At 50.0% G+C, this 20692-nt stretch overlaps 2 protein-coding genes across 4 annotated transcripts in view; one reads left to right on the forward strand and one right to left on the reverse strand.

The window, feature by feature from the left end:
* TRAM2 (translocation associated membrane protein 2) overlaps positions 1 to 10641 on the forward strand; it is an 81375-nt gene extending 70734 nt beyond the window's left edge. For both annotated transcript variants that reach the window (XM_059400253.1, XM_059400254.1), the window contains 5 exons: positions 131 to 201; positions 2766 to 2870; positions 3147 to 3290; positions 4171 to 4334; positions 5268 to 10641. In XM_059400253.1, the coding sequence (XP_059256236.1) occupies positions 131 to 201; positions 2766 to 2870; positions 3147 to 3290; positions 4171 to 4334; positions 5268 to 5341 (558 nt within the window). In that variant the 3' untranslated portion in view covers positions 5342 to 10641. The remainder of the gene's footprint in view (positions 1 to 130; positions 202 to 2765; positions 2871 to 3146; positions 3291 to 4170; positions 4335 to 5267) is intronic.
* A 2484-nt stretch (positions 10642 to 13125) lies between these two features.
* The window catches only part of EFHC1 (EF-hand domain containing 1), a 58432-nt gene continuing 50865 nt past the window's right edge, over positions 13126 to 20692 (reverse strand). Inside the window, exons 10-12 of one of the 2 annotated variants that reach the window (XM_059399040.1) lie at positions 17739 to 17882; positions 14956 to 15166; positions 13126 to 13387 (exon numbers count right to left, since the gene is read on the reverse strand). In XM_059399040.1, coding sequence (XP_059255023.1) covers positions 13316 to 13387; positions 14956 to 15166; positions 17739 to 17882 — 427 coding nt within the window. In that variant the 3' untranslated portion in view covers positions 13126 to 13315. The remainder of the gene's footprint in view (positions 13388 to 14955; positions 15167 to 17738; positions 17883 to 20692) is intronic. The other variant, XM_059399041.1, reaches the window with a different exon arrangement.

The raw sequence follows: 20692 nt of genomic DNA on the forward strand, positions 1-20692 counted from the left end.
GGGCATGGGCCTCTGGCATGATCTGGGACCGGCTGGAGCAGAGCACCCCGGGCCCTCTGCACCTCCCCTCCATTCCCACATCTTCCGTTAGGGAGGGAGCATGCTTACTGCCAGCTTCTCTTGTTTGCAGGAGGAAATCCCCCGCCAGCTCCAGTACATTTGTCTGTACCTGGTCCACATAGCCGGAGCATACCTCTTAAAGTGAGTGAGACCCCAGGGCTGGTCACATTGCCATGCCCTTTTACTTCCAAGCAGCTCTCCACACAGGCATTCAGTGAGGAGGCCTTTATTAGACAACCTTCTGTTTGCCAGGCACCATGCCAGACCTGGGAACACGAAGGGGGTGATCGCTTTATCTTGAGTGGTTCATGCTTAGCCCAGCGGGAGATACCGTTGTAGGCACAGGTCAGGAAAGCTCAGTGTGACCAGCGTGGGGCTATGGTACATGCCCTCTGCCGTGGGAACCCAGAAAAATTACTGACTCCTCCCGACCCAGAGCAGCGGAGGCTTCAAGGGATGTTGGCACTTGAACCATGGCTTTGAAGTCAGAGGAGCTGCCATAGCGTTTGGCCTTGAGCGTCTCTTACAGAAAGAATCCTGTCAAGAGTAGGATGTGTCACTGCTAACTTGGAATTTTCTTGAGCTTTATCTGTGCAGCATAGGAGAACACCCTGTACTTTTTCTGGACTGACATTTTGAGGGTTCGCGATGGATAACTTTTTGCTAGGCTCCCCAGAGGCCCCTGAGCCCCTCATCTCCCAGGCCCTCTCGGCTGGCATCCTACGAGAGTGACTCCCCAGGAGTGATGGAGTCAGGAGGAAGGCAGCTCTTGGATGTGGTCTCTTATCTCTGACGGCTGATACGGCATCAACCCCGGCTGGGTCTTTGGGGCGCAAAGGCTGTACAGGGGGTGGGGAATCAGCTCTGCCCTTGTGTGGCAGAGACCTGGGTGAGAATGTGCGGGGACGACCAGGTAGAGAGTGTCCTGCCGTGGGGTCCCTGTTGTACCACCGAGGTTCATCCCAAAGACGGAAGATGCTCTCGGATCTTTATTTCTCACACCTGGCATGTCCCAGGGAAGGAGATGGACATGTATCTGACCCTGTTCGGGCAGGGTTCTGTGATTCTTGTTTTGGAATCAGAATAGAACTGAGAGGGTAGGGAGCAGCAGATCCTCCAAAATGAGGCCCATTCCATTCCCCATTGATGCTGGCACAGCCACCTCTCTGCCCACGTGAGGACCATAATTTTCCTTCTCCATCCTTGTTCTGGTTCTCAGGAATGTGGGGGAAAGGAGAGACCCTTGACTACAGGATTGCCCCAGAAAGACACACTGTTGAAATGGCGACTGCTTCAGGGCCTTGTTTTGGTGAAGAGCTTGACTTTTAGAGGCCTTCACTCACTCAGCACATACCTGAGCTCCTCCCATAGGCCAGGCGCTGCCTGAGAAGCTGCTGTCACATCTGGGTGAGGGCAGACCAAGGCCTTGCTCTCCTGAGGTGTCCATTCTGGCAGGTGGCGATATCAGCTCAGGGTATGATTTCAGGGTCATAAGATTGAGCCCCGCATATTAGACTCCATGCTCAGTGTGGAACCTGTTTGGGATTCTCTCTTCCTCTGCCCCTACCCCATTCCTCTTAAAAAGGAAGGAAGGAAAGAAAGAAAGAAGAAAGCAGAGTTTCCTGTGTTGCTAAGTGTGATGAAAAGAATAATGAAGCTGGGGACTGGGAGAGAGTGACTGGTCTCCTGGCACCTTTGTTGTGGGGCGGGAAGACTCTCTGAGGAGGTGACTCAGGTCGAGGCAGGAATGACAAGACTTGGGCACATGAAGATCTGGGGGGATCTCTGCCTGGCGGTGCAGGCAGAGAAACCACAGGCACAGAGGCCCTGAGATGGGAGTGGGCGGAAAGCCCACTGTGGCTGGAGTGCAGAAAATGAGATTTGAGATGAGGTCATGGGCAAGATCATGTTGGACTCTCCAGGTCGTGTGAAGACATGGGCTGGTTTTCATGTCATTCCCCAAGCATCCTCAGGGGATGACCCTCCCTGTCCATCTGGCCTTGCCTTGGTTTCATTGGGTGGAAGCGGCGGGATCTGTAGTTAGCACTGCTCTCCCATCATCTTGCCAGCTTTCCAAAGCCCGGCGCGTTCAGCACGATCTGCAGTTTCACTTTGCAGCCCCTCTGCATTTCTTTGAACTTCCATTGACCCTCTGTAGCAAACTGCCCAAGAAGGTCTGTAGCGACCCTGTGCCTGGAATTGAGCAGAGGGGATGTCTGAGTGGGTGGTGCCAGTGTTTTCAGAGGTTGGTTCAACTCACACGTACTTTTGTGTTATGTTGAGTTTTGCTTCTCCATGTACCTCTTAGCCGCGAAGACTTGGATGATGAGACACCAGACAGTGGGAATCCCATGTATTTCTACCCGCAAAGCTCGTCCCCTTGTTCTGAGCACCTTTTGTGTGCTTGGCCCAGGCCAGGCGAAGCATGCAAAGGGACAGGTGCTGTGAGAGCGGAAGCCAGGTTCACTGTGGGAGCGGGGAGGGTTGCTGGACCCAGACAGGCCAGGCCGGATGGCCCGGGGATTCAGTATTCTCTTAAAGGCACGGGTGCAGAACTGAGTCCTTTAGGCGGAGCCCCCCCCCCCCCCCCCCCCCCCGCTGGCCAGGGGGAGGAGGTGTGGCGCGTGGAGCTTGGGGTGCGGGGCCCTGGCCTCGGCTCTCCATGGCACCCGGGGTGGACTGGGACACTTGTCCTTTCTTCCCAGCCTGAGCCGCCTGGGCCTCATCTTGCTGCTGCTGCAGTATTGCACCGAGTTCCTCTTCCACATGGCTCGACTCTTCTACTTCGCGGACGAGAACAATGAGAAGCTGTAGGTGGCGTGGGGCTGGCTGGCTGGTTCGGAGGGGCTGTGGGCAGGGGCCGCCTGTGAGGCCTGGCTGTGGGAGGCTCCTGCGCGCGGTGTGAACTGTCCCTTCCCTGCAGGTGGTGTCCGGAGGCTGGTGTTCCCAGCCTCTTGTTCTAGCTCTCTCCACCCTCAGACACCCTGCGGCTGCCCTTGCACGCTCTTCCCACGTGGAAGACAAGTGGGTGACAATTCCCTCATGGGCCCTAAAGGCGGACATCCCTTTTCTGCCTCCACGAGCAGGTTTAATGCCTGGGCTGCTGTATTTGGGGTCACCCGCCTCTTCATCCTCACACTCGCTGTGCTGGCCATTGGCTTTGGACTTGCTCGCATGGAAAACCAGGCCTTTGACCCCGAGAAAGGGAACTTCAACACCTTACTTTGCAGGTGAGTTGGGAAAAAGTCCAAGGAGGGAAATCATGGCTCCCCAAGCCCTGCCAGGAGCCCCCTGAACTTGGCACAGCTTTGGAAGGTTGGGGGCAACAGATCCCTGAGTCTTCTACACACTGATGTTTCGAGGGAGCTCTCTAGACAGCAGGCCTGAGAGGAGAAGAACCCCAGCCTTCTGCTTCCGGCAAGACCGTCTTCACAGCCAGCCTGGCCTGCTGGGACTGCAGTCAGGATCCCCAAGCAGGACTCCCCTCACCCTTGTCCAGGGCTTCGTGGGGCACAGGACTCGCATTGTGCCCCCACAAAGGGGTTGTTAAAACCCCTCGGCTGGTTGTTAAAACCGCACTTGGACTCTGTACGGTGGTGTGCTTGGCAGGTTGGCCAGTGGCCTTCCATAGTGGCAGGAAGGCAGGGAGGAAGCCATTTTGCTTCCGTGTGACCGTAGGGCCCTGGAGGGGGTGTGATTTGTCCGGTGTTGCTCAGCTTTCAGGTGGCGTGCGAGATGAGAAGCCGCTCTCCTAGAATTATTTTGCTGTATCCTAATTCAGTTCATTTGAGTTCTTTCACTACATCTGTGGAGCTGAAAGGTGTCCCATTCTGTGCTGTGGGTCAGAAAAGGCCATGGAGGCCATGTGACTAGGGAGCCGGACGAGTGTCTGTCACCTTCTCTTTCCCGGTCTCTCTCGCCCCTGTCCCTCTGTCAGCACCCCTGCAGTGTGCTAGAGGGGAGGCCAGCGCGGACACACGCTCTCCCGGGGGCTGGCACTGAGGGTGCCCCTGGGGGGCCTTCGGGCTCCTGACCTACCGTGTCTCCCTGTCTGCACCCCCACCCCCGCCGGGGCCCACACCCCTGAGCCAGCCCTCGCTCCCCCCACAGGCTGTGCGTGCTGCTGCTGGTGTGCGCCGCCCAGGCCTGGCTCATGTGGCGGTTCATCCACTCCCAGCTGCGGCACTGGCGGGAGTACTGGAACGAGCAGAGCGCCAAGCGGAGAGGCCCAGCTGCCCCCAGACTGCCAGCCAGGCTCATCAAGAGGGAATCTGGTGAGTGCCAGGCCCCCGGGCTGGGAGCAGCGAAGTCTGTCTGGGATGCGCAGGGAGGAGCCGCGGCCCTCAGGCTCTCCCCTGACCAGTCCCGCCTCTCCTCCAACCTCCCTGGGGCCCTGGCTCCTGGGCTCCTGCCGGGGCCTGACCGGCACGTGGCTGGGCAAGGGCCAGGGACGCGTTGTGGGTGAGGCTGGCCCTGAGGAGGCAGGGAGCTCTCCTGGCCATGGTGGGGCGGGGCGGCAGCTGGGTGGGGAGCTCTGGCGGCAAGCGTGTCCTCGAAGTGGCTTCTGAACGCCCGCCAAGATCTGCCGCCTGCTGCCTGTGCGGCCCTGTCCTCACCTGCCCTCTGGCTCCACATTGCACCATGTGCCTGCCTCCCAGGCTGCTGGCTCCTCTTCCATCTTCAGGAGTGACTCCGGGGACATGATGCTTGGTGGACGGCAGGGGTGGGACGCCCTCTTCTCTTGTGGCCCCAACCACACTCCAGTAACCTTTTGCCCTTGGTCCCAGGCCATGGCCAGCCCTGCCCTTTCTGTCCAGCCTGGGGGCCTGTCTGCACCAGGCTCTGTTCTCTGACTCACCTGCCTCTCTCCAGGTGTGGCCTGCGAGGCAGGGGCCCCCGTGTGTTTGGAGCAGACACGTGCACGGCTGGGTGTGCTGAGTCCGGCCAGGCTGGGAGGGATGTGGGGCAGGAGGCTGCAGCTGCGTGGACTCGGAGCAGGCACAGGGAGTGGCTTTCGACAACAATAAAAAGATGGCAGAGTTTCTCTGCCAGAGGAGCACTGGGCCTCTGAGTAATGTCTGTCCCTGCAGCCTCTGCTGCCCCCTCCCCATTACCCCTCCCTGGGAGGGCATCCCCCCAGCCCGTGTGCGCTGCGCCAGTCTCGCAGAAACACCGTGTTTGTCTGTCTGTCTCCCTTCACGTCCTAGGTTACCATGAAAACGGAGTAGTGAAGGCAGAGAATGGCACCTCCCCACGGACTAAGAAACTCAAGTCTCCTTGAGGCCAAAGTGCTGGAACAGGGATCCTCTTGTGGGGGCCCAGCAGGGAGGTGGGGAGTCCTGCCCCCACCACTGCCTTCCCCCTTCTGCTTCTGATGCTGCCTCCCCAGCAGCGGGAACCTGTCTCCAAATGGGGCTTTTCCTCTTTCTTATTTCTTGGCTTTCTCTTCTTACTCTTCCATAAACCATTCTCAATAAAACCAAAACTCTTCTTCTTTCTCTCTCTCAAGCCACCTCATGTCCTCACCTCTGTGCTGTGTTGGGTTTTCTAGAAGCCCAGGCTCTCACGGTTCTCTCTTGGCTTGCCTCCTCTTTCTCTTCCTTCATGGCTGCTTTCTTTGACTTTTCACTGTATTGTGCAATTTTTCTGTGTCTGATTTTTACAACGAGAGGGAGCTCAAATTGCAGTTGCGGCCATCCGACACCTAGCATCAGTGTCCAGGACCTGTCAGAGTCAGAAGACTGGTGCCCAGGAGCCTCCGCCCAGAGCCGCTAACAGGCCTGGGGTCGTGGGGGGGTGTATTCGGACAAGGAGAGGAGAGACCAGCCCTCTTGGATCATCATCTCCAGGTGCTGATTAACTGAGATGTATGATTCCAGTTCTGCATGTACCATCCGGAGGCCTGGCTGCACCCCTGCTACTTGGAAATGCAAAGGCGTTTGGCTGTGGGCATGGCGACCTGGCCCAGAAAGGTGGTGGTAACAGTGTGGCCAGTCCTGGACACAGGCCAGCCAGCCCTCACTCTGCCAGGGAGGTGCTGAAGGAGGACAAGTCTCCCCACCCACTAGAGCAAGAACAAAGCGCTTCTGGAAAGGTAAAGGTGGCAGAGATGCTGGAGTGGTCACCCTTGGCCTTCCTTTGGCCGCAGCCCCAGCTGCTTTTTCAGCCGTTCACCAGCATTCAAAACCCAGCCCAACCCAGTTACCAGAGCGGCCTGGCAGATGCCAGTCCCGAAGCCCAGAGCCAGGCGGCCGGGGGAAGGGCTGACCTCGCTGCCTGACTTCGTCTCTCCCACTGCAGGAACACCAAGCCCCCCATTGGCCCCTGGTGCCATGAGGAGGCTTGCCTAGCCGTTTACCCTCTGGCTCATCTGTGGAGTGTCTCTGGGCTGGTCACTGTCATCCTGTGATGTCTGAGCGCACCTGCAACATTTTAGACTGTATGAAAGTGGGACTGACTCTGAATGATCTGCAGGGTAGATGAGCAGACATCTGTGCCAATGGGAGGCACTTTTCTCCCTCCCTCCTTCCTTCCCTCTGCTCTACCTAAAGACAAGGCCTCCAAGTCCATATAGGGCCTGGGGAGGACTTCCAGAAGGGGTTAGGCTTAGTCCTGATTAAGAACTCTTGAACTCTGTGCTGAGGTGCAGGGAGCAGGTTTTGATGGGCATAGAAATGTGTTGTTTGAGGGGCTGGTCCTCTTTCTGACCTCACAGTGGAAGCCTGACCTTGGGTTACTACCCTGAAGTGGGGGTAGGCGGCTCTTCATCAGGGCAGCTCCCCTTCTCCATGGGGAGAAGATACATTTAATTTTCCAGTGACTGGGGAATTTGTACCCGAACACCACTGTAGAGCTTCCTCTCTCTGTCCAGACTAAGGCTGTAGAAATGGGAAGAACTGCCCTTGGCCTCTGATCACCCCTAGGAAGTGGGACAGCCTTTTTGGAGATCGGTATCTCTCCCATTCTTCTCTGACACTTCTCTGGACTGCAGAGCAGAACAGTGCTAGGAAGGTGGCTCGGTATCACCCCAGCAAACCTGAGCCAGGACCCCTCAGTCATTTGGCCAAATACCCCTGCCCCGGCTGCGGTTTTGTTCACAATCCCCACCTTTCCTGGTGAGGGAAGGGCGTCCAGCCAGCAGCTCCAAAGCTGTCCCATGAGGCTTCCTGCCCATCCTGGTTCTCTCCTGGCCATGTCCCGGGCCACATGCTGCTCCCTGCAAGGGGCCACTCCCTCAGGTGAGCCCTGGTGAAAATTCAGCAGCTTCGCTGTATACCGCCAGCCAAGAGTGGGGCAAGCAGCTCGAGGCCTGCTGTCAGCCTCCCTTCTCAGCGCTGTAGGTCTGAGTGTCTGTTGCCGCAGGCTGCATGGCTCCGTGTTCCCTGAGTGCCCTGCAAGCTTCTGGCTCTGGGGTGGGTGTGATTCAGAGGTGGTACCGCCGGCCCAGGGGCGGGGGCCAACGTAGGCTCTGTTGCTTGAAGGATAGGGTGTGTGCAGGGATGAAGATTAATAGAAGGATTGTTTTTTCTGCCATGTCAACACCCGAAGCCATGAGTAAGGCTAGCATGTCCCCCGCCAGGCCTCAGGAACGATTGCGGGGTGGGGAGGAGAATAATTGTAGGGATCTCTCACCCCCTCCCCCCGGCATCCCAGCCGTGTTTATCTCCAAAGCCGGAGCCCTGGCTTTGGCAGGCTGGCTCAAACCCGGATGCCAGGGGCCGAAATAACCCCACTTCGTCCTGTGAGCTTGTTGTGCTGCCTTGTCCTGATGTGGCCACTTTGCTGTCTTCAGTCTTAAATGCTCTCTCCAGTTCCCAAAGTGTCAAGCTGTCTGTGAGGGCCCTGCTGCCCAGCTCCAAGTGTGAGAGCCGGCTCAGCAGGAGCTGGGGGACAGATGCTCATCTACCTCAGCAGCAGCCACTGCTCTTTAAATGTCCCTGACTGCCACTGGTGCAGGGCAGTGGAGGGAGTGTGAGCAGGTGGCCGTGGTGGGGGAGAGTGGCTGTGGCGGCGGGAGGACCCGGGACTGCTGAGGTCCAGTGGTGGGAGAGTTATTTTTACCATCAGGCTCTGATAGCTGCACTATTAATAAGTTACATGTGTCCTTTTTAAAGGTAGGGGAAGGTTCAAGAGCAAAGGGGGAGCAGGGAGAGTCAGGAGGGAAGCTGCTGCTCCCCTTTCTAGTCTATTCCAACTGTGTGTGTGTGTGTGTGTGTGTCTGGGTCACCAGACTTACATTGTTGCCCAGAACCTTTCATGCTTCTGTCCCAAGGCAGCACTTACATTTCAGAAACCAAACTAGACCTCGTACGCTGGCCCCCTTTTCAGCCGCAGCTCTTGACTGGAATCCTCAGACCCTAGAAACCCCTGAAGCCTGGCTTCGGTGTTCTTCCGGCAAAGCCTGCGTCTGGGTTTTCCTTTGGGGAACTTCTTCCTCCACACCCTTTCACTTTCTTTCTGAATGGTGAAGGAGAGATAGAGGCAGAGCATACACCCCTCCCAAGATTCCACAAGAGGAAATTCTATTCCCTGGATGCCTTTTTAAATTTGCAGTGGCTGGCCAGGCCCCATGGGGCTCGGGAACTTCCTTCACAGGTTTCAGCCTTCCCAGTCTGTTTTTCCTCTCCTGCTGAGGACTGTGGAGACCCAAGAGAACAGACTTCGTTCCCGAATGTCGTTCCCGCTCTCTGTTCTCTGATGTAGGCAGGACAGCAGAGTGGTCTGTCTTCCCTCCTGCTGCCTCCCCTTCCCACGGCCCTGCTCCTCAGAAGGCACTCTGGGCACGACTTGGGAACTGGGTCATTGTCAGATCGTGTGAAACTTCAGTGGAACCCCTCTCCGGCCCCGGCTAACCTTCTCACTTTACTCTGCTCCCCCCAGGGACAGTTTAATGGTTGCCCCTCATCTTCTAGATCCCCTGCGGCCCCCTCTCTCTTGTTCTGGAGGTCTCAGAAAAGCATTGGGATGTCTGTGTTCCATGCTGACCCCGTGCTCAGCAACCCCTGAGAGTGCTTGTCCCCAGCGGACACCCCTTCTCTTTGTGTAAGAAGTGCCTTACTCGCCGTGTGGCCTTCCAGCCTCCGTGCGTGCTATGTGGCCCGGCCTCTGAGGTGGGCGGTCATATGCAGTCGAGGACACTGGACCCTGGTACATTCCATGTGAAAGGGACACCGATTGTGAGAGTTTGGCTTCATTCATCTCTGTTCCCTGCCACCCCACCCCCCCACCATGGTGTTGGGGTCCGTGGTATATTCTAGGTTCTGTTTCTGGTTTCTCCCTTGTGTCGGCTTTCTAGCCCACAAGGGTGGCGGCAGAAGCCTTGAGGACCCAGCCGCAGGCACCTGCACCTTCTACCTGTGAAGGGAAGCCCAGGGGCCTCCAGGGGCACAAGGCCCCCCATGGCAGACCCTGCCCTGCTAGTCCTATCCACCCCCTACACCCCCTATTAAAAAGAGAAGTAGCCTGACTATAACCTCTTCCAATCTATTCTGCCTCCCATTCATCCCACAGTTGATCTGATCAAGGTGTTTACTTTTACTTCCCAGTGGCAAGTGTGTGCTCACAGACCCCAGGCTGACAGGGGTCTGGTTTGGCTGTTGCAGAGTTTCTTTGCGCTCCTAACTCAGTGTTAGCCATGTTAGCAGCCGCAGCTGCCTGCCTGCCCTCTCCTTGCTCCTCCGGGTTGTGCAATAACTCTCCCAGCCGGTGGTCTTTCCACAGGCCCTGCTGTCCCTAAGCGCCCTGCAGCTGGGAAGGGAAGGGACCCGCGGGAGGGTGGTCGTCCTCCCCTACAGAAGAAACGTGTGCGCTCCTCTCCCTTTGTTGCTGCCATTCTCTTCATCCTGGGTGGGTTTCTGTGGCACTCTCCTAGAGCATTGTAGCATCACCTTAGAAGTCCATAGATTTTTTTGTTAAAAATTCTGTTGAAAAGGAAAAAAAAAAAAAAAACATCCTCATGATGGGGCATTAAAGAAGTCAGCATCTGGGAATAAGATCTCTTGGGACACCGGAGATGTCCCCGTCACTGTCTAAGAGCTTTCCAGAGCTGCTTGTTCGTGTGCAGAGAGAGGAGGCAGTTCTGAGGAGCAGCCATGTGTGGCCTGGCCACTGACAGGAGCCGGCTGGGACAGTAAGCTCCACGTGTCCTTGGGTGTGGCCTCAAGTGTTCGGTGAGGAGACCCTGCACCTCACTCTTCAGTTCTCTTGTTCAGTAAACACCTGAAGTGCGAGCTGCGGCTGCCGGTGCCATGAGCAACTCCTAATGCAAATGTGGACAAGTTGTCTTCTGGTTGGTCTACTTTAGCCTATTCATGTTATGGACCAAATTTCAACAAGGAACTCAAGGAAAATTTGTACCTGCCGTATTTATGCTTTCATGTAAAAGGTTTTTTTGTTGGGGGGCGGGAGGGGGGAGTCTTTTTACTTTCAGTGAACTTTTTTCAAAAGCCTTTTCCACGGTTTCTGTCTGGTTTTAAAACAAATTACAGTTTTGTATGGATTTTTTTAATGTACATTTTGAAACAAATGATCAGCAAATATTTTTGAAATAACTGAATAAAAGACATAGAATTATCAATCTAATTGTCTCTGGTCACATTCCTTATATTTTTAATCTGGATGCTTATGTTTTTATTTGAAAAATAACTTTATGTCCATTTTAGTCTCATTTATAAAATTTTTCGCTCTATTAGTCCTTCCTTGTATAGCTTTTTTAAGCTGTATTTGTTCTTTTTGGTCCTAGGAAGGAGGGAATTGGAATGAAGGATGGAGAAAGTTCTCTTGAGTGTTGGGTCGTTCTAGGCATTTTTTTTTTTTAAGATTTCCATTTATGTGACAGAGATCATTCGTAGGCAGAGAGGCAGGCAAAGGCGCGGGGGCAGGGGAAGCAGGCTCCCTGCTGAGCAGAGAGCCTGACGCAGGGCTCGATCCCAGGACCCTGGGATCATGACCTGAGCCAAAGGCAGAGGCTTTAACCCACTGAGCACTGGGACCTCAAAAGGTGAGTAAAAGGACATTTCCTAATGTCTCCCTTTCAGCTAAGGACCGAAGTCAGCAAGTACCTCCGTCTGCAGCAGTTGGTGCGGATCCAGGAAAGACTGAGGATCCAAAGTTTTGTGAACTTCCCTCTCCCAGGGGTTGTGAAGTCCCTGGAGTGCAGTAGGTCCACAAGCTAAGTGTGGGAGATGCCCCGAGTCCCCTGGAGTTCAGAGCGGGAGAGTAGTACCGCATTCTAACCTCCAGGGAGCCTCCAGCAAAGGGACCAGCGGTAACTACACAGCCCAGAGAGCAGTCTAGCGGACACACTGGCAAGAGTGGAGCCCTGGGAGGGGATGCCCGAGGGGACCCCCCATGCAGAGGGCCTCTGGAGAAGAGAAGGAGGAATGGAGGGAACGTGCTGTTAGAACCAGGCATGCTGGAGATGGGGAGATGGAAGTAGAGACATCTGAGGGTGCACAGCGACCTTTCTTGGGGGAGGGTCCTACGATCACACAAAAACTGCCCTGGAGGTGGCGGTGGGGAGCCAGTCTTTCTGTGCACAGGACACACAGAAGGCCCTGACCCAGATGCGGACTTCACAAGCCACAGAAATAAAACTTTGCCCTTTCCCTCTGATGTCTACTCCCTCCCCTTCCCGGACACTACACAGGCCAGAAAGAGCAGTGTGGGTGAATGGGGGCAAAGGCAGCGAAACCAGAAGGAAGGGGAAACCCGCTGTACGTGTTGTAGGCCTCAGTCTCAATCTCTCTCTCTCTCTCTCTCACACACACACACACACAGAGGCTTCTAGGCTTGGCAGGCAGGATAGAGTTTAGTATTTTTACTTTAAACTGAAATGCATTTCTGAATATCTAGAAATTGGGTTTTCAATAGTTAAGTGACTGGGGGTAACAAATTTTAAAACGGGTTCTTCTGGAGATAAGGGCCTGGGATAGGAAAGTAGGAGTCAACGAGTATGGTCTTAGAGCCCTTTGAATCAGCTAGTTGGATGTGGCTTGGCTCGTCAGTGGAGGAAGGAGCCGTTCTGAGAGAGCAGGTGTCCTGGATCCTGCAGGGACAGCTCCCCCTCCTCTATATCCCTGCCCGAGGGAGGAGGCAGAATCTGGGCTGGCAGCTGGAAAGAGGTGGGGGTGGCTTCAGCTGGGGAGCAGCCCCAGTTCTCAAAGCTGAGGCAGAGCTCATCAGAGGACCAATACCTACTTTTCCTCCCATCTCAAAACCAGGCTCTCGAAAAGCAGCATTTTTCTATGTATTTTAACCATAATTCACATCAAGGAATAACGTTTTCCATAATGGCCCAATAAATACTCAATTGAAACAAAGAGTTTCGTGAACCAGTATATAACCTATCTGTACCATACTCTGATATTTTCTTTTCTATTCCATTTTTTAAAATGTAGCTCTACTAATGGGCCTAGAGCCACAGTTTGAAAAACATGGATTTCTCCGATACTGGGGTGAGCCGGCATGTGGTGGGGGACAGCGGCTCACAGCAGCATTAGACTGTGTGCTTAGTTCTGGCACCCCAGATGCTGCTGCTCCCTGCAAAATCTAGCTTTCCTTCTGCTTGTGGTCATTCCACACCTGTGGTAGTCAGGGTTCTCCAGACAACCAACCAATGGAATGTATATGTAGAGAAAGAAGTTTCTTACAAAGAATGGGCTTTCGTGATTACGGAGGCTGACAAATCCCAAGATTTGCAGCCAGCAGGCTGGAGCCCTGTGAGAGCAGCTGGTGTAGCTCTGGTATGAAGGCCAGGCCAGCAGGCACAAGACCCAGGATGAACCAGTGTTTAGTTTGAGTCTGAAGACAGGGACAAGTTGATGGTACAGTTCAAAGGAAGGCAGGACAAATTCTTACTTGGGGAGTGGTCAGCCTTTTCCATTCAGGCCTTAAAGAGACTGGATGTGGCTCACCCCCGGGGTCAATCTACTTTTCTCCATCTACGAGTTCAAATGTTACTCTCACCCAGAAGGGACACACCCAGAAAATGTCTAACCAAACACCTGGGCACCCCACAGCCCCGACAAGTTGACATAAAATTAACCATCACAATACCCTTCCTCCCTAAATAAAGCACCAATCTTAGCTCTTAAAAGATCCAATTTAATTTAGACTTAAGTATTCTTAGGTTTCAATCTAAGAACCAAAAAATATAATTTTAAGAGCCCTATGAACGCCTCTATGAAAAGCACAAGGTGTTTCAAAATGTAGGTCCAACCTCAAAACGTTGTGCTGTGTTCTCCATCTAGCCGGGTCAGTTTGAGAAAGCACGGACGAAGTGATAGTAGTTGATCTTGTCTTCTCCGTGTGAGCACAGCCTGATCAACTGTAGGAGAGAGCGGAGAGCAGGTGAGCAGAGCAGCACCCCCAGCCTTTGTAAACCAAGTCAGAGTTTGTATCCGTGGATTCTAAAATGCTCCTGTGAATGTGGCAGGTAGGCCAGACAAAATCCTCATCTTCAACTTAATGAAACTGAAACTCAGGTGGGGCCGATAGTCTGTCAGAGATTTCAGGACTCACATTTTTAAGAACATTGTCATTTCCAGAGCACTTTTAATTATTTTTGTATTCAAATATGAGCTTTGTCCACCCAGTCTGCCCAGAGTAAAACAGCACACTGCTGTTACCACAGGCTAGTAGAAGAATCTAGTTCCGTCACTTCTCATTGACTTTAGCTCAAAGGCCAAGAAGCCTTACGTCACTGCACAAACCATGTCTAAGAAGTTCCACTGTGGGGGGAATAGCCTGATCTGCTGTGGTTACCTTGCTATGTGCAAATCCTTGCCACCCATACCTTCCCCACCCCCGTGCCCGCTGACCACAATTCCACTCTCCTAAGTCAAGTTCACAGATAGTACAAATGACTTAAAAATCAAAAGCTGGGCATACTGTCATTCTGGCGATTTGGAAAGCAAAATGGGCATTTGCCCAAGTGAACACGTTCTCTTCTATCTGCCCTCTTCCCTTCCCTGCGTGTGTTCCAATATCTGAAAAACCCTCTTCTCCAGCCTAGCCCCTCCAGTGCCACATGACGACCTCCCTCCCCTAAAGGAGTCTTCACTTCTGAACATCCCTTTTGGCTCAAAAATCTTTAAGAAGGTCTACAGCAGGGTTTTTATCAGGGAGAAGTCTCAATGATAAGTCACAGTCACGCAATCATGGGAGAAATTTTGTTCTGAGTTCCAGGGAAGGCTTGGCTAAAGGGATTTCTAGTGAAACAAAGGCACAGAACCCCCCTCTTCAACTCACTCATGAACATCCTAGGAGGAGAACAACCATGTCCTTCCTCCATGTGCAGCCAGCCCTGGGCTACCCCTGACTGACAGACACCACTGCCCTCTCCCATGCCAGCCGTACTGCTGAGCTAACAGAAGCACTGCTGGGGGGTGGGAATCACAGCCTGCCCCCCTCCCTTCAGCCAGACATGGCTCACCCACCATGGTGTGCCATGTAGCCCATATCCACTTAAAAAGAGGCCCTATAGCAACCATGAAGAAAGAACCCCAGTGTGAGAATCCAGGGAAAACACCATAATCAGGCCAAATAGGAGATCTGATTCAAACGTCTTAAATTTTCCCATTAAAACAAAATACACGGGGCACCTGGGTGGCTCAGTGGATTAAAGCCTCTGCCTTCAGCTCAGGTCATGATCCCAGGGTCCTGGGATCGAGCCCTGCATCAGGCTCTATGCTCAGCAGGGAGCCTTCCCCCTCTCTCTCTCTCTGCCTGCCTCTCTGCCTACTTGTGATCTTTCTGTCAAATAAATAAATAAAATCTTTTATTAAACAACAACAACAACAACAAAACCAAAATACACACACAGTGGCCTCTGGGAGAGAACCAATGGGTGTTCACAGCCTTTACAATCAACCCAGCAGGGCAACACCTACTGACCTCCTTAATCAAGGAATCATCAACTGGCAGGTTGAGAGAGTCACAGATTTTAAAGAACATCTCCTTGTCAACATATCCTGAAGCTTCCTTGTCATAAATTTGAAATGCTTCGCGAATGTTGTCTTTGCACGGATGATCTTTCAGTTGCTTGTGGATTGTGTCTATTAATGCCTCCAGTTCTTGCACACCGGGATCCTCTGGAGTTTTCTTGCTGGAAGAGAAAGAAAGGAAATGCCTGGGCTTCTTGTTTACTCTTGACCAGTCTTAGCTCAGTGACCCAAGTTCTCCTTTGGTGGAGCTGGGGAAGCTTCTAATGACAAGCGGTCTGACATGGAGCTGACCCATAACTGGACACCTGCCTGCAGGGGCTGCCTGGTGACTGGGGAGCCTGGTCAGGGGGTTTCTGAGCAGAAACTCAGCCTCCCCGGCTGCCATCTGTTACACCGCAGCACCACCAACAGCCAGACCTACCGCCAGCACCTCCCCACATTTGGTGTTTGCCTGAGTCACCTGCTACCACCGAACACTATTGCACTCTGTCTGTGTGACAGGAGTTTTGCAGAGCTCACACAAACAGGAATCTCCTACTTTTAGCATGCTGTCTCCAGTTCACTCTGAATTTTATGGAAAATGGTGAACTTCTCAGTTAGGCTTAGCATTTACTGAAATGGAGAGAGAGGAGAGTAACCCACAGGACTAAAAAGAGGGAGGTCTGTCCCTTCAAAACACAACCAGGATAAGCAGAAGCCCGGTATTTTTTCCCTCTGAACACGAAAGTACTGTTACAAGAAACAGAATTTTAGAAGCAGGAAAAGATTCACATTTCATCTTTATAAACCTGTTTTGGGGCCTCATTTTATCCCAATAAACTCAGAAAGCACTCCTCTCTTACTCAATGATTAAAATACAGACTTGAAGACCTTAGAGACTTATCCCAGATGTCCTGGGAGAGGCAACACTAGAACAGACATCTCACTCAGATTCACACATGTCCTTTCAAGTACATCCAGCCACCTCTCACTGAACCCTCTCCCTCCACACCATCACAATACTGGTCCCCTGTGGCTCTCCTGTTCCTATTTCCTCCTACATATAATATTTGAAAGGTTCACTCTTCCAAATGGCCTCTGTTAACTTAATTCCCTTTTGACCCACTGGCAACCCTTGCTGGAGGAAGGTATAAAGTGCTAGAATCTTTCAGGAACAATTTGGAAAACATGAAGCAAAAGCCCAGCAAAGAAATTCAAGTAATTTATCCTAAGGAAATAATCATGAGTTGTATACAAAGATGCAATCTAATAAAGCAGTCTTGAGACAGCTAAAGGTGTAAACCCCCCCCCCCCCCCCCGTCCCCAAAGGAGGAATTGGTTAAACAATATCCAAAAACAATGAGGCAATGTAATAATAATGTCCCACGGACAGTGTTGCAGGAAGAGTAGACAGATCTGTTAGAAAATCAAGGTGTAAATGTGGGAACAGAATGCTACATTTTATATAAAAGTTGGGAGGGGAATAAAAACACTTAAATCTGCTTATATTGTGCAAAGAAACTCTGGGAAGAGATTTTAAAACCAACGAAACAGGTAGTTACTTGTGGGGAATGGAGGGTATCAAGTGTGTGTGTGTGTGTGTATGTGTGTGTGTTCATGTGAATATAATACATACTCAAAAATTATCAGGGCTCCAAAAAACATTTCATGTCAGAAATTTTCATAATACACTATCAAGTGCAAAAATGCTAGTTAAATATTACAGGATTATTCCATTTTATATGCATATTAAAGCAATATTGGAGGTAATCATCTCTGGGTTATGGGCTTTTAAGAAATACTTCTATTTTCCAAATTTTTACTCCTTGAAAGTTATTTATTCTGGGCATGTGTTACATTTATAGTAAGACAAATTATGGTATAAGTTCTAATAAAAACCTCTAGTATCTAAATGCTGTCTGGCATTATTCACTTTTGAAGCAGAATATGTGTATCTGTTGGGCACACCTCCGATCATACGTATGGAATTATGCGTGACTGCCAGGGAGCTACTTTAGTGTCAGAGAATAGTCAAACCTCAGTCTTGTGTATCAGGAGCTAGAGCCATGAAGCATATATATTTAACATGTGATCATGCAGTCATTTTGGAAAAGAGAAGATAACTCCCTTCCCTGAAGGGGCCAGATGGCCATACTGTTTCATACAATAGGGAAAATGCCCATAGCGTCTGCTGCCTTTGAGCACGATGGAGTAAATTTGAACAGAACTTGCAACAGGTGGTACTGTGTAAGACAGAGCTGGTGAAAAGTTACAGCCCCTATACAGAGGTGGTGCAAACCAGGACCCATTCTCCAGGAAAGCTACAAGACCCACATGTTAACAAAGGAACACAGGGGCCCAGTGATTGTCTTTAATAGGGACTGCCTGAGAGAGATGGCTGGCTTCACAACCCTCGAGGTGCAAACTCTGTGCCAAGCCTTCCAATGCCCTTCTTTTACTTTCCATAAAAGCAAACATGAGTTTTATAGGGTGATTGTACTCCCACAGGTAAGAAAGATATGGTTTTCATTCCACTCTTAGAATATTTTCCTAGGAGCAACCTGGCAAAACCCTCTACTTAGCAAGAACTAAATGGAATTCACATATTTTCTTCAACAGCAAAGAGACTTCAATCTTGTTCTTTCTTATAGTTGGGGGAGGAGGGGGGTTTAGCAGGCAAGTCTTTTATGTGCTAGAACTTTAACATGTGGCCATTTCAACTGCAAAGACTCAGCGTCAACTCCTTGGCCTGACCTTAGCTCTTGATCCATGATCCAAGATCTCCCCTTGGTCTCAGTGAAGGTAGACCCACTCCCAGAACAGGCAGTTTCTTGCTCACAGAGCTTTGGGTAGTCAGGAGGCTGAGTAACACCGTTCTTGATTTCTTGCTGCTTTTCACTGTTGAGAGAGAAGAAATTATAGTAAAGAGTATGAGCTCTAGAGTCAAGCTCGTTCAAAAGCTTTTACCGCTGAAAGGCTACACGAACTTGAGTAGATTAGCTAATTGTCTATAACTTTAGTTTCATCTATCATATGGAAGCTTTGAAAGGAAGTCACCTCATGAGGATTATTGTGAGAATTACCAGAACTATTACCTATAAAGCACTTAGTACCTAACATAGACACATGGAAATGTCAGCTTTAAACAAAGTTCTTCTGACAGTCCTAGAAGTATTCTTTCATCTAACAACTCTTTATTGAACATGTATGGCCCAGTTCTAGAAGGAACCTGCCTCTAATAAGGATCCCTGATCTCCAGAAGGTAATTAAGACATGGACTTTAAAATTACTCACAGAAGGGAGAAAATGACCGTTACCATGTAGAGGAGGTACAAAGCCTGAGAGGATCAGGAAGGGCTGAACTAGGAGGTGGCATTTGACCTCGGCCTTGAAGGATGTGAGGGCTTGGGATTAGAAGAATGAAATAAAGGAACTGCAGACTGGGAACAGCCTGAGAAAAGGCATGAAAACGAATGCTAGAGCTTAGTATAATAAACCTGTTTGGGGTGCAGAGGTTGTGGAAAAGTAAACTAGAAGTCTCAAGTTAGATGGTCATTTGGAGACCCACTATGGAGGTTCTCAGATACCAGACTAAGAACTTCAGAGTTTTGTTTTTAAGTGATAGAAATATCTTAATAGTAGTACTATGATGAAGAAATCAAAAAAAGGTCAAAAGGGAAATTTAAAAAAAATCTTTAAAGAAATGAAAATGTAAATACAACATACTAAAATATGGGAGGCAGCAAAAGCAGTTCAAAGAGGGAAGTTTATCACAGTAAATGTCTACATTAAGAAAAAAAGGATCTTGGGGTGCATGGGTGGCTCAGTTTGATTTCGGCTCAGGTTTGTGAGATCAAAACCTGCATTTGGGCTGTGTGCTGGGTGTGAAGCATCCTTCAGATTCTCTTTTTCCCCTCTCCCTCTGTTCCCATCTCTGGGTCATGCAAAACAACAACAACAAAAATCAAAACACACTAACTTTATACCTCAAGGAACTAGAAAAAGAAAAAACTAAGCACAAAGTTAGCAGAAGGAAGGAAATGGTAAAAATCAGAGCAGAAAAATGATAGAAAAAATCCATGAGACTAAAAGCTGGTTTTGTGAAAAGATAAGCAAAACTGACAAGCTTTTACCTGCACAGAGGAAAAAAAAAGGACAAAATCAGAAATGAAAGATGTTACAAAAGATGTTACAAATCATAGAAATACAAAGAATCGTAAGAGATCATTATTAATAATTATACATCAACAAATTGGATTACCTAGAAGAAATGAGTAAATTCCTAGAAACAAAACCAACTAAGACTGAATCATTGAGCTAGAAAATCTGAGCAGACCAATAACAACTAAGGAGGTTGAGTTGGTAATAAAAAAAATCTCCCAACAAAGTAAAGCTAAGGACCAGATCATTTCACTGATGAATGCTACCTAGCATTTAAAGAAAAATTCGTAACAATCCTTCTCAAACTCTTCCAAAAAAACTGAAGAGAAAGGAACACTCACAAGCTCTTCTTACAAGGCCAGGTTTACCCTGATACCAAAGCCAGACAAGGACACTATAAGAGAAGTATACACCAATATCTTTCGTGAATATAGATGCAAAAATCTTCAACAAAACACTGGCAAAGCAAATTCAACAGCACGTTAAAAGGATCATATACCATGATCAAATTATATTTATCCTTAGTATGCAAGAATGGTCCAACATACACAAAAATCAATAAATGTGATATACCACATTAACAGAATGAAAGATAAAAATCACATCATCTCAATAAAGAAAAAGCATCTGACAAAATTCAAGATTCTTTCAGGACAAAAACTCAACAAATTAGGTATAGAAGAAATGTACCTCAACATTACAAAGGCCACATATGACAAACCCACTGCTAACATCATACCCAACAGTGAATAAGAAAAGGATGCCCATGCTTGCTGTTTGCATCCAACTAGACCTAGCCATTAGGCAAGAAAAAGAAACAAAAGGCATCCAAATACAAAAGAAGGAAGTAAAATGGTCTCTGTTCACAAATGATGTGTACTATGTACAGAAAACCTTAAGAACTCCACCAAAAAAATGTTAGAACTAATCAACAAATTCAGTTAAGTTGCAGGATACAAAGATCAGTTGTGTTTCTATACATTAACAATGAGCTATCTAAAGGAAAAAAATAAAAATTCCACTTATAATAGCATCAAAAACAATAAAATAGTTAGGGATAAATTTAAGGACATGAAAGAAAGATATACTGAAAACTAAGACACTGAAAGAAATTAAAGGCACAAACAAATGAAAAGATACCTTGTGTTCTTGCATTGGAAGAATTAATAACTGTTTAAATGTCCAAAGTGATCTACAAATTCAGTGCAGTCCTTATCAAAGTTTCAATGGCATGTTTCACAGAAATAGAAAAAACAATCCTAAAATTTGCATGGAACCACAAAAATCCCAAATAGCCAAAGCAGTCTCAAGAAAGAAGAACAAAGCTGGAGCATCACACTTCCTGATTTCAAACTATCATTACAAAGCTATTGTAATCAGGGCGCCTGGGTGGCTCAGTGGGTTAAGCCGCTGCCTTCGGCTCAGGTCATGATCTCAGGGTCCTGGGATCGAGTCCCGCATCGGGCTCTCTGCTCAGCAGGGAGCCTGCTTCCTCCTCTCTCTCTCTCTGCCTGCCTCTCTGCCTACTTGTAATCTCTCTCTGTCAA

This window comes from Mustela nigripes, chromosome 5, assembly GCF_022355385.1.
Source record: "Mustela nigripes isolate SB6536 chromosome 5, MUSNIG.SB6536, whole genome shotgun sequence".
NCBI lineage: Eukaryota > Metazoa > Chordata > Mammalia > Carnivora > Mustelidae > Mustela > Mustela nigripes.